The sequence below is a fragment of the Procambarus clarkii genome, chromosome 27 (genome assembly GCF_040958095.1).
Source record: "Procambarus clarkii isolate CNS0578487 chromosome 27, FALCON_Pclarkii_2.0, whole genome shotgun sequence".
Taxonomy (NCBI): Eukaryota; Metazoa; Arthropoda; class Malacostraca; order Decapoda; family Cambaridae; genus Procambarus; species Procambarus clarkii.
The window spans coordinates 28,301,996-28,316,455 of record NC_091176.1 but is presented as its reverse complement, the minus strand read 5'-3'; the positions used below and the strand labels follow the sequence as shown (position 1 = coordinate 28,316,455).

Below are 14,460 nucleotides of genomic sequence, written 5' to 3'. Positions count from 1 at the left end.
GTGTTAGTGTGGCTGGACGCTCCTCCCAAAAGACGAGGAGGTTAACTTCGAACTCTCTGACTACACAACAAAGAGTCACATTGCATCAAAAAGGAACAAAAGCTCGAAACACTTGGCCATCTTCCACATGAAACTATTTCCTCTGACAATCCTTAGAATAGTGTTCAATCCTTAGAATATATATATATATATATATATATATATATATATATATATATATATGTATATAATTTCGTATATTAATACATAATATACGAAATATATATTTCGTATATTATAATATATATATATAACATATATATAAACGTCTCCTCACGGTATTCATCATAATGTTTAATACTGCAGCTTTCAAGTCTTTTTGCTAAGTCAGTATTTCCATTGGACATTCGTTTCAGTATTCTCTTTGTCGATGATAATAAAACAGCAATGTTAATTTCTACGTATGATCTGCTACAGGCTACACTTTATCTGATGTGTGTACTCTTTCTCAAGTGGCCTTACCCTCTCTCAGGTGGGCGTGCCCTTTCTCAGGTGGGCGTGCCCTTTCTCAGGTGGGCGTGCCCTTTCTCAGGTGGGCGTGCCCTTTCTCAAGTGGCCTTACCCTTTCTCAGGTGGGCGTGCCCTCTCTCTGTTGATAACTTTGTGCTTCTTATCTAATTGTTAAACTTGACTGTTAATAATTTCAGAGGCATTATTTTCAAACAGTCATTGTGCCATGTGTCGTGGTACTATAGATATTGCTGTGGAACCTGTTGCTGCGTCAAAATATTGTGCTGGCGGTCTCACAGCTAATGTAGTGGAGTCTGTGTTGGTACACTTATTATAGTGATGATTGTGTGTCTGTGTTGGTACACTATTGGAATGATAGCTGTATTTTTTTGTCCCAGTATAAAGATTCTGGTGATTGCTGTACTCGGCATCTGAACATCGAGTGTAGCGAGTCTGTAGCAGTACAACTACTGGAAGGGTATCTTGATTTGTATATCATTACAGCCACTATAGTGGCGTGTTTCTCCAGCTTTACCAAGTTTAGCTACCGACTTGTGCTTTCACGTGTCTAAAGGAACCTTAGCTGGCTTCACGCTTCACTGTTGGGCTTGACGGTGCTTGGAGTCCCTGCTCTTTGCTGCCTCGCCTGGAAAATGCATGGAATCATCTCTTTAAAATATTAACTTTCCTGACAGCTCTCTGTCTTAGCTTTATTCGGGCAGTGTATCGGCTTCTTCCACACTCAGAACATGTATTCTAGTTAGATTCATTTTTGTAAACATCAGCGAACTCCGCTAGCAAACTTGTTCTGCCTAATTGCTATTTTTTATGATTATGTATAAGTATACAATCCTTTTTAATGGCAACAGCTGTTTGTTTGGGTTCGAGAAGTTCGCATTTTTAGGAATATAATGTTCATCAAGAAATTCCAGTGTATTTGCTGTCTAATAGTTGTCCTGTGGGAGGCTCTCGTGGGCAGGGCTCCTGTGCTTGGCTACAGCAGACAATACACACACTCTGTAACCTTCCACTTCCCCCACATTATTTAATTACTTACCTCATGACCACTGTAACATTAACCACATTTCTGTAATTTCAGTACCATTGTAATATGATCACTCATTTGAGGCACACGAAAACTGTTTGTAACTAGTTCACGAGAATTGTAAATTGCTTAAATTGCTTCATAAACTCATTATGTGACGGTGACCTTTCATCTACAGCCAAAAGGACAGGTATGAGGTCCATATAAATATAATTAAACTATGTAAACCTGGAAATTCTGCCTCTGTTGGCATATATACCTGTCAGTGACTATGGGGAAAGGGAGGTTCATTATACCCACCTACTAGCATTGGTGTACCTATTGCATTATAATTTAACTATTCAAAGGTGTGAGGCAGCGGATAATGGGTACGTCACTTAGTCTGGTCAAGCAGCATTGGGTCTAGCCAGCACTTATCGGGTGACCGTACGGACAGCATAACATGTTGGCTAGGGGGACCTCAATAAGTCCATGAGGGTACCTCTCTCTGACACTGATGTACTGCGTACCCTATCTGAACGTTGTAAACGAATTCAATGTCGTTTTCTCTCACGCGCGGGTCGGAATTTACATTCTCTTTCAGCACCCCAGACAATATGGAGTAACTATAGTAATGTGCAGCAAGTCCCTGTAACTAACTGCTTTATATTGTATTATATGTTTCTCATCGCCTCCTCCCCCTTCCCCCTTAGAGCCTAGGGCAACGACTGACCTCCAGAATGTAACTTACAACAGTGGCCTAACTTCCAGTTAGTATATATATATATATATATATATATATATATATATATATATATATATATATATATATATATATATATATATATATATATACATATATATATATATATATATATATATATATATATATATATATATATATATATATATATATATATATTTAAGGCACAACTCTCCTAAACACGAGAGTGAAGTATACAACTTTAGAACCTGTCTTTTCTGTTCAACTTTTAGAACCTGAACCTGTTCTAAAGTTGTATACTTCACTCTCGTGTTTAGGAGAGTTGTGCCTTAAGCATAGACACTGTGTCTTCCCATATTAACAGGGACTTGATGAAATTAACGTCTAAATGACCCCTCACTTGCTCTAGTGCTCTTGGGAGGTGTTGATCTTTGGTGTATTTAAATACTCCGAAATTACCATCTCTTTTAAGGGTCTGAGCAGGTGGTGAAGAGGGTTAAGGCGTACCTGTTATGCCAGTTGCTGGAAGGCTTCTGTGCTGGCTAGGGTTCGAGTCTCCTGGTGGGAAAGTGTTCTAAAGTTGTATATATATATATATATATATAGGGTATATTTATCTTTAGAATATAAAGTCGTATATTTATCTTTAACTACTAATATTTTATAGTATTTTAATAATGGATTATGAAGTGTAGCGACCTTAAAATTGAGGAAATATAAATAAACATTTACAACTCTTGTATAACATTTAATTAATCAATTACTTTTTTTTTTAGAAAGTATTCAGTGATAATTTTATACGTAAACAATTTGTAATAAAGACGTTAAAGCCCAGTACATAATCGTCAACCAATTACTGTGATAAAGCAGTAAGGTTTTGTTGCTTGTACTGGGAAAATAGTGCCTAAGGCACTGGCACCCGGGCTGAGCGACCTCCCAAGTGTGTGTGGCGTTGGACTTACAGCCCGTCATTCGCGGGAGGGTTATTAAGGCCACCACACCAGCTTACTGACCAACCAGCCAGTATACTTTGGTCTTGAACCTCAGGACCAGAGGTACCTCTCAGTGTGTATATAACACGAAAGCGGGTATACACTTCCCGGTGTATATCCCTGCATCGAGTATGTTTTTGTTGTCATTTTGAGCATAGTTTATGGCTTGTGTGCCCATGCTATATACTCCGTTTTCTTTGAATAACAAGAACGTGAAGCAAAATGTCGTATACAGGCACTTTATTGTTATTGTTTGGAAATTATGTGTAAGTCATTACTCAATAAATATGTAAGTTCATCTTCACTCACACACACACTCACACACACACTCACACACACTCACACACACACTCACACACACTCACACACACACTCACATACACTCACACACACACACACAATAGTGCAAGCAAACACGGAAGGGCCATCCATGTCTCAAGTCTATCCATATAACTCTATTTTGCTCCCCGATAGGCTTCAGGTACTATATAGACCCTCCTCACCCCCTCCCCCCTCACCCCCTCACCCCTCCCCCATCCCCTCCCTCACCCTCTCCCTCACCCCCTCCCTCACCCCCTCCCTCACCCCCTCCCTCACCCTCTCCCTCACCCTCTCCCTCACCCCCTCCCTCCCTCACCGACACTCGCACTTGTCTGGCATCTCGCCTCAATTAGTGAAATGTGGAGGTAATAGACCGCAGAGTTGCTATTCTTGGCATGACCTCGTTATTTATCTTTGTGCTGCAGAGGCAGAGTTGAATTTAATTTACATATCAGCGTGCTTTGAATTCTTGACTAGACTCGAAGGTGGTTCTGAACTGTTCAGATGTGTTATATGTTAGTGATGCATTAGTGTGATATAAAGGTTTGTTGACTTTCCTATAAGAGACAGCGCCGCTTCAGGTAGATTATGACAGCTTCTAAGGCACGTGTATAAGATTTTATATTATCCACTTGAAGTATATATCTAGGAGAGGGAAGATGTTCTGAGGGGAAGGGCGGGGGGGAAGGTGCAGGTGTTCTGGGGTGAGGGGCGGGTGTTCTGGGTGAGAGAGGAGAGGGGCAGGTGTTGCGGTGTGAGAGGCAGAGGTTATGGGATGATAGACAGGTGTTCAGGGCGGGAGGGAGCAAGTGCTTTTTGAGAAGGGCAGGTGTTTTGTGGTGGGAGGCAGGTGTTAATAATATTAATAATAATAATAATAATAATAATAATAATAATAATAATAATAACAATAATAATAATAACAATAATAATAATAATAATAATAATAATAATAACAATAATAATAATAACAATAATAATAATAATAATAATAATAATAATAATAATAACAATAATAATAATAATAATAATAATAATAATAACAATAATAATAATAATAATAATAATAATAATAATAATAACAATAATAATAATAATAATAATAATAACAATAATAATAATAATAATAATAACAATAATAACAATAATAATAACAATAATAATAATAATAATAATAACAATAATAATAATAATAATAATAATAACAATAATAATAATAATAATAATAACAATAATAACAATAATAATAACAATAATAATAATAATAATAATAACAATAATAATAATAATAATAATAATAATAACAATAATAATAATAATAATAATAATAATAACAATAATAATAATAATAATAATAATAACAATAATAATAATAATAATAATAATAACAATAATAATAATAATAATAATAATAATAACAATAATAATAATAATAATAACAATAATAATAATAATAATAATAATAATAATAATAATAACAATAATAATAATAATAATAATAATAATAACAATAATAATAATAATAATAATAACAATAATAACAATAATAATAACAATAATAATAATAATAATAATAACAATAATAATAATAATAATAATAATAATAACAATAATAATAATAATAATAACAATAATAATAATAATAATAATAATAATAATAATAATAACAATAATAATAATAATAATAATAATAACAATAATAATAATAATAATAATAATAACAATAATAATAATAATAACAATAATAATAATAATAATAATAATAATAATAATAATAACAATAATAATAATAATAATAACAATAATAATAACAATAATAATAATAATAATAATAACAATAATAATAATAATAATAATAACAATAATAATAATAATAATAATAATAATAATAACAATAATAACAATAATAATAATAGGTGTATTCATACAGCAGCAGCAGCAGTACATAGATATATAACTAAGGACCAAATGACCTGCCATCTTTACTGTCCTCGACTTTGGTGTCAACCTTCGATTGCATTTGTTTTCTCTGCCTCTTCTTGACAGTCAACACATGATTACTTTTGTCTTCTTCCGCTTCTTGATCCTTTTGACTGTGGTGTAACTCGCGGTGTATCCGACTGTTGTGGGAAGTGAGGAGAGGTAGGTCAGCTCTCCGAGGCCTGCGACCTTACCTGGAATATAGAGTTGTGACGCTCGCACGCCAAGGTCAAGGTGGTCCTCTCTTGGAGGTAAGGGGAGGTCGACCTTGTTCCCTTGGGGGAGGGGCTGACGAAGGGGGGAGTGCTGAGGTAGCCTGAGGAAGCTGTTACATCACCTCACCTTCCCCACTACCACATCCACCCACTTGATCTTCTCCACCCAGCCTGCTTCCCCCTCCATCCAGCCTGCTCCCCCTCCACCCAGCCTGCTCCCCTCCACCCAGCCTGCTCCCCCCACACCCGCCCTCCCACAACAACAACAACTGCCTAACTCTTGCGAAGCTTCACAACCTTTCCTTGCGTCATGTTGCTTCGTAGTATCTGCTTCTGGCGCTGTGATGAGAGGTGTAGTGTGGGTGGGAGTGTGGGTGGGCGTGTGGGTGAGAGTGTGGGTGGGAGTGTGGGTGAGAGTGTGGGTGGGAGTGTGGGTGGGAGTGTGGGTGGGAGTGTGGGTGGGAGTGTGGGTGGGAGTGTGGGTGGGCGTGTGGGTGGGAGTGTGGGTGGGAGTGTGGGTGGGCGTGTGGGTGGGAGTGTGGGTGGGAGTGTGGGTGCTTCGTGGGATTAAAGGTTTGCGTAGATCATGTTGTTATTGCTACTGGAACCTTGGGACCATTGTACAGAGAACACCCCAGTGACCCCGTCTTGAGGCTCTGGTGGAGACCAGCACACATGAGACACAGAGAACAACACACATGAGACACAGAGACCAACACACATGAGACACAGAGAACAACACACATGAGACACAGAGAACAGCACACATGAGACACAGAGAACAACAAACATGAGACACAGAGAACAGCACACATGAGACACAGAGAACAGCACACATGAGACACAGAGAACAGCACACATGAGACATAGAGAACAACACACATGAGACACTGAGAACAACACACATGAGACACAGAGAACAACACACATGAGACACAGAGAACAGCACACATGAGACACAGAGAACAGCACACATGAGACACAGAGAACAGCACACATGAGACACAGAGAACAGCACACATGAGACACAGAGAACAGCACACATGAGACACAGAGAACAGCACACATGAGACACAGAGAACAGCACACATGAGACACAGAGAACAACACACATGAGACACAGAGAACAGCACACATGAGACACAGAGAACAGCACACCTGAGACACAGAGAACAGCACACATGAGACACAGAGAACAGCACACATGAGACACAGAGAACAACACACATGAGACACAGAGAACAGCACACATGAGACACAGAGAACAGCACACATGAGACACAGAGAACAGCACACCTGAGACACAGAGAACAGCACACATGAGACACAGAGAACAGCACACATGAGACACAGAGAACAGCACACCTGAGACACAGAGAACAGCACACATGAGACACAGAGAACAACACACATGAGACACAGAGAACAACACACATGAGACACAGAGAACAACACACATAAGACACAGAGAACAACACACATGAGACACAGAGAACAGCACACATGAGACACAGAGAACAGCACACATGAGACACAGAGAACAGCACACATGAGACACAGAGAACAACACACATGAGACACAGAGAACAACTGGGTGTTCCAGTAATGTGGGTCTGGCTACGGTTCCAGGCTGCGAACGACAGTCTTATGTTTCGGGAAGCCTTTTATGAAGCCCCGGTTGTCACCAGGTCATCGGTCCGGCCGCCACCACCCCTGCCACCGGCCGCCACCACCCCTGCCACCGGCCGCCACCACCCCTGCCACCGGCCGCCACCACCCCTGCCACCGGCCGCCACCACCCCTGCCACCGGCCGCCACCACCCCTGCCACCGGCCGCCACCACCCCTGCCACCGGCCGCCACCACCCCTACCATCAGTGCTGCCTCAACTACCGCCCTTGTCACCACTACCACTAATACCACCATCTCCTCTACCACCACTACCACTAATACCACCATCTCCTCTACCATCACTACCACTAATGCCACCATCTCCTCTACCACCACTACCACTAATGCCACCATCTCCTCTACCATCACTACCACTAATGCCACCATCTCCTCTACCACCACTACCACTAATACCACCATCTCCTCTACCACCACTACCACTAATACCACCATCTCCTCTACCACCACTACCACTAATACCACCATCTCCTCTACCACCACTACCACTAATACCACCATCTCCTCTACCACCACTACCACTAATACCACCATCTCCTCTACCATCACTACCACTAATACCACCATCTCCTCTACCACCACTACCACTAGTGTCACCACCACCATCATCACCGCCGCTAGTTCACTCCCAGACACTAACCACCATCACATGATCGTGGAAATTTAGAAATTGCAGAGGGGCCTGGTGACGCAGGTGAGACAGCTGCTGTTTATACCTAAACCAACTCATATAAATGTCTAACTAACCATTAAAATAATCCAAACAATCCAAACAAAACACGTCCATTATATTGCAATAATTTGTTCCATAAATCTACACGCCTTGTTCCCCAAACCAGTATTTACCCAGGTATTTTCGGATTATGTATATATATGTACAGTATATATATATATATATATATATATATATATATATATATATATATATATATATATATATATATATATATATATATATATATATATATATATATATGGGAATTATTAAGCCCGTGCGGGAACTATTCAGCCTCGGTGGGAACTACTGAACCAGCGTGGGAAACGAGCCACAATAATTCCGTGCTCCAGTATTCAGCCATTCGTCTCTTCTCAATGGGACTCCAAGGGAGAAGACGTGCCTCTCCCAGATGGAATGGGATGCAGCAGCTGGCCCACGCCAACTGGGAGAGGAAGGGACAGGTGGAAAAGGGAACACAGCGCATCTCTCTATGCAAATTTAAGTTCTGCCATTATCTTCATGACCTCTCCTACAGTAACACAGGTCCCCCCCATGCTAACGTAATCACAGCGACATTTTTTTATCAGACAGTGATGCTAGAAATTCGGTCAAGATGCATGGTGGGTCTACAGGAATTGTTCATCTCGTAGTGAGCTTCAGCCTCCCTGGCGGAGGGTTCGGCCATCATACCTCGGGTCTCCTCAGTCTGTCACTTGTTCTGTGTTGTGGTATTATTCACGCCAGTATTGAGGTATACCATCCATTTCTACCGTGGTTTACAGCCACTTGTGTCGGGGTATCCCGTCCAGCCTGTGCCAAGGTATACCTTCCACCTGTGTGTCGCAGTATACCATACACATGGTTCGTGGTATACCTCTCATCTGTCGCCCAGTCAACATTTTCTCTAGTATCTTTTGCTTTTATTTCTTCCGACAATAGTTTAAAATATTTTAAAATATTTTTTTAAATATGAAAGTTTTTTTCTCTTTTGCTTCTTAATATACAATCTTAATATCCCTACATAATCTAATCTTAATATTCGTACATAAATTGTTGTCAGACTCTGTATCAAGGAGTCTGGAACCAGGAACTAGAACTTTCTCCAACGAAACACGAATAGAGAAACACGCTTAGGCATACACACGCACGGGTGGCTCCCGCCTGCTCGCACGCGCGCGCGCGCGCACACACACACACACACACACACACACACACACACACACACACACACACACACACACACACACACACACACACACACACACACACACATACACACACACGAGGAAGATAGTATGAGGTATGATACTAGTATGAGGTTATGAGGTATGATACTTGTAGTATGATAGCTACAAGATGACCTAGACAAACTGTAGCAATGGTCCAACAAATGGCTACTAAAGTTCAACCCAAGTAAATGTAAGGTAATGAAACTAGGCGGTGGAAACAGGAGGACCAGACACAAGATACCGAATGGGAGATGAAGACCTTCATGAAACGGACAGAGAGAGAGTTCTATCTAGGAGTTGATATCACACCAAACCTGTCTCCTGAAGCCCACATCAAAAGAATAACATCTGCGGCGTATGCGAGGTTGGCTAACATCAGAACAGCCTTCAGAAACCTGTGTAAGGAATCATTCAGAACCTTGTATACCACATAATGTAAGACCAACCCTGAAGTATGCGGCCCCAGCATGGAGCCCGTACCTTGTCAAGCACAAGACGATGCTGGAAAAAGTTCAGAGGTATGCCACTAGGCTAGTCCCAGAACTAAGAGGCATGAGTTACGAGGAAAAGCTGAAGGAACTGCTCCTCACGTCGCTGAAAGACAGGAGAGCTCGGGGAGGACATGATCACTACCTACAAAATTCCCAGAGGAATTGACAGGGTAGATAAACTGTTTAACACGGGAAGTAAGCGAACAAGGGGACACAGGTGGAAACTGAGTGCCCAAATGAGCCACAGGGACGTTAGAAAGAACTTTTTCAGTGTCAGAGTAGTTAACAGGTGGAATGCATTAGGCAGTGATGTGGTGGAGGCTGACTCCATACACAGTTTCAAATGTAGATATGATAGAGCCCAGTAGGCTCAGGAATCTGTTCACCAGTTGATTGACAGTTGAGAGGCGGGACCAAAGAGCCAGAGCTCAACCCCCGCAAGCACAACTAGGTGAGTACACCCCCACAAATCACTCCCCCCCACCACACACACACACACACACACACACACACACACACACACACACACACACACACACACACACAACCATATAATAACCTCGCGACTTTAGCGCTGGAAGAAGATATTAATATCGGTCTTGCACGCGACGGACAATTCTCGATATTTAATTAGCAATGTTTTTCTATGGACATTACTGAACCTAACACAAGTTATGAATACCCCCATAATATTTCGCTGTTGGTTGTTACGTATACAGTGGCAGTTATCAGTATTTTTTTTACGTAGCGTCTTACCAGTGGTTGTGGGCGTTATCGTGCATCAGGCATGTTAGTGGCGGGTGGCGGCGGCGCGATGGCCAAGGTGCTCAGTGCTAACCTAGACGTGTCACGGTGGTAGTCGCTGCTCTCTCGCCTTATATATATTTCCAGTTTTTGATGACTGCAGTGTTACTTATGTTGATGTTGAAAATTCTGTTGGTGACCATATTATTATATATTGTGTTGCCAACGAACGTGTTGCCTGCACAATTGTCAGTGAAGGAATTTCGTGACAACGAATTGATTAAACTGTAAAAATGTTTCGTAAGTGTTAAATACGTTAGCGAGGTGTGGTAGAAGTGCACTAGCGGTGAGTGTGGTAGGATGGACCGGAGGAGCAGGATGTTGGTGAGAGCGCTGAGGCTCCTGGCGACGCCATGTTGATGGCCGCAGTAGTGCCTAGAGATACGGTGGTCACTTACAAGCCTCCTCGCGGAACTAAGGTCAACCTCAGCACCGCACACCACGTGGCTCTCGCCGATACGGGCGCCGTGAGCCCGGTGAAGGGTGAACCGGTCTCCGAGGACGACCAGTCGCCTACTCATGCCAGCCGAGGGAGACTTAAATCCATCCAGATTCATAGTCCCCAGCTGCCACCCGCTGCCGGTAGCGTCACCAACCATATCATCACCGCTGAACTCAACCACACGTCGGGTTCTCTCTACAACTTGTGCCATGCTACCAATAACGGGAGTGTGGCCCAGCTGGCCCGGGCCGCCATCACCCGGGCCAACTCCCGCCGGGCTACCCTTATATCACAGAAGTCGAGTACCAGTACGAACGTCTCTGTAGATAAGACCGAACATCCATCTAGATCACCTACATCCTTCAGCCGAACTACCAGCTTGTGTTGCGACGCGAACGACTCGAGGCCGAACAGTATCCACAGCAGCACCACCACTGAAGAGATAAGTCTGGCGATCCCACTGGATGAAGAAGAGAGGGTGGAGGTAGAGAGAGAGGCCCAGAGTTCCCAGGTGTTAATGCTTAAATCACGCAGCGTGACCTTGACGCCAGAGGTGGTGTCGCAGCAGCCACCGCTACGGGATCAGCACGGGTTGCCGCGACCTCTCGACCTCACGCCCTCCAGCCTCCAGCAGCGGCGCTCCGGCCTCCTCTTGGACCAAGCTCGCCGCGCCAACTATCGAGCTAACAAAAATGTCTCGTTCGACAATACAACACGGACAGAAGTGTACGAGACGGAGTTGACAGAATCTGAGACAGACGAGCGCGAGTTCGTGCGGTTAATGAGTCATTGGGAGCGGCGTGCCCATCTGCGGCTGCCTCTTACAGCCGAAAACGATTACTGTCCGCCTGGCAAGGAAGAGCTCGGCTTTCTGCCTAAGGTCCTGTGTTTTATCTTGGCGCTGGTCATCACGGGAGGCATCCTGTATGGCTTCAATCTTGTCATCTCCCATATGAATATGAATCTCTTCTCCGCATGAGTACTCTTCAAGGCTTCGCAGGTGAGAGGTGGTTCGTCAGTGCGTGTCCCACCACTGTCCAATTGACTGTAGTGCCTCACTGTCTTAATTCAATATTTCATCTTTATCACATGTCACATAAGGTACTTTAAAGGGTATAAGAAAAATCAGCTATTTTCTCAGGGTGTTCATCAATCCACTTTTTTGTATTAACACATTTAGGTACATCTGTATTTGTGCGGCTCCTTACCACCATATGAAGGGGAGTACAGTGTGTCAAAAAGCTAGCTACGTGATGTTAACAATCCCCATCACACAGGATGGTTAGTAATACAGAGGCATGTGATAAGTAGTCTGCACTGGCAGACTCTGGGTGCATTATGAGGATATTCTCAAGAACTGGTGGTTAGGTTGAAGAGGAAGCCTAAGAACTTTATGGCATTTATTTTTACTTTTTTTCTTTTAACTTTGCTCACCACTTGGGGGATGGACGGTAGAGCGACGGTCTGGCTGCATGCAGGTCGGCGTTCAATCCCCGACCGTCCAGGTAGTTAGGCACCATTCCTTCCCCCTCCCCCCGTCCCAAATCCTTATCCTGACACCTTCCCAGTGCTGTATAGTCGTAATGGCTTGGCGGTTCCCCCCTTGATAGTTTCCTTCCCTTCACGTTATGAGCGATTTTTGCAGAGTATAATAAAACACAATATAACTGTGGAAATGTATTTCCTTGAAAAAAAAATTAAAGTCAAAACGAACTTACATAACACGGAAAACTTGTTAATTCAATTGTGCAGAACGCTGCCTTTTCATTCTCAAACTGCCGACCTTATTTTATTCCTCCAATGCAACCTTATTTTTTCTGCTTTCCAGAAGTGAAGACGGGGCAGCGAAGGGCTGTATATTACAGTAAAACTATCAGTAAAATTGGCTCATCATCTCCTGTGAAAGCGTCATTCTCACACATCTTTTTCAAAACACAGATTAATGTAGTAATCCCACCGTGGCTTTACCATAGGCTGCTGATCTTTAACAGATTTTCTCACATTTTCCCAAATGTAGGGTTCTAGGAATATGAAATAATAATAGAGCTGCCATATAATAGCTGGACAATATTCAGATTGGTAAATCGGAATGTCAAAAAGCACTGGAAGTTTGATATCAGGGATGTTTACTCACGAGTTCTGGGAGTCATGATCAGTAGGAATGTTTACCCATGAGTTCTGGGAGTAATGATTATTAGGATATTAATTTCCATGTCGCATTCGCTACTAAATATCTCACTGACCCCACTCGCACTAACCATTGACTTTAAAAGAAATTCATATTTTTGTATAGAAGTAATAAGCTTTCATATGTGCTGTGAGGGTCGGCAGATGTATGTCTGGGGAGGGAGTGAGAGCAAGGTATGGGTGCAGTATATCCGGGAAACCTTCCATGAGTTGTGAGTCGACCAGTGCTGACACCTGCACCTGGGCTCGGCGTGTAGCCTGATGCTTGACCCTTGCTGGGAGTCAAGGTCGGGTGTGCTTGTCAACGATCAGGCAAATGAATATTAGCATGATCTTGGTACTAACGTGTAGCAATACTACGAGGGCTGCTTCTTACAGCTACGGCAAGGAGCCTCTCATGCCACTAATTAATACAACTGTAAATGAATTAGTTCATTTATATCATCCAAGTAGTTATTTATTTTTAATTAATATAGAGAATTTCGGTAGGAGGGGATTGAATGTAGTACGATTTTTTTAATTATGATTATCGGAATTTGATAATAAATTTCCAATTTTTAAGATTGTACCCAGCAACGAAGTGTTTAGACTTGTGGCGGCATGCCCTGAGCGAGATACCCAAATTCATGATAAACACTAATCAAGCATCTGTATTTCAATCAGGAAATCTATATAAATAAAAATGGAAATGTTCGTTTGTACATAACCGCTAATCTCCGAAAGTTCTTCACCGATTGCTTTGAAATTTTCACACAACGTTCCATTCGCATCCGAGCAGGTTTTTATATACATACTATATAGATGTCACGTCTGTGACGGTAAAAAAAAAAACATGCTTTTTCTGAAAAACTGTTTTTCATGGGAGGGAAATCTTCGAAACTTCTCTACCGAATCCTTTGAAATTTTGACGCAATGTTGCATTCGAATAGGCGCGTCTTTTTATATACCTAGTATATAGATGCCACCCCTGTGACAGGTAAAAACATGCGTTTTTGAAAAACAGCGCCATCTGTGGCTCAGCAACGCACATGCGTTGCTGAGCCGCAGCAACGCGTGGCCGGGTACTGCTAGTGGTTATATAAGTCTTTTTAAATATTTTGAATTAAGCTTCTCGGTGAGTCCTGGTAATTGAACGGATATATTCCTCACACTTGGT

General features: G+C 42.0%; 2 protein-coding genes across 4 annotated transcripts in view; both read left to right on the top strand.

Moving 5' to 3' along the window:
* The window catches only part of LOC123762550 (calsenilin), a 297,559-nt gene that overhangs the window by 273,190 nt on the left and 9,909 nt on the right, over positions 1-14,460 (top strand). The gene's annotated exons all lie outside the window — the stretch shown is intronic.
* Positions 10,721-12,112, top strand: LOC123762549 (uncharacterized). The gene has a single exon (XM_045749060.2). It carries the CDS (start codon positions 11,029-11,031, stop codon positions 12,094-12,096), a length of 1,068 nt encoding a protein of 355 aa, XP_045605016.2. The 5' UTR covers positions 10,721-11,028; the 3' UTR covers positions 12,097-12,112.

Bases quoted from the DNA above. Each gene is read 5' to 3' on its own strand.
- LOC123762549 (XM_045749060.2), top strand. From the start codon at position 11,029: ATGTTGATGGCCGCAGTAGTGCCTAGAGATACGGTGGTCACTTACAAG.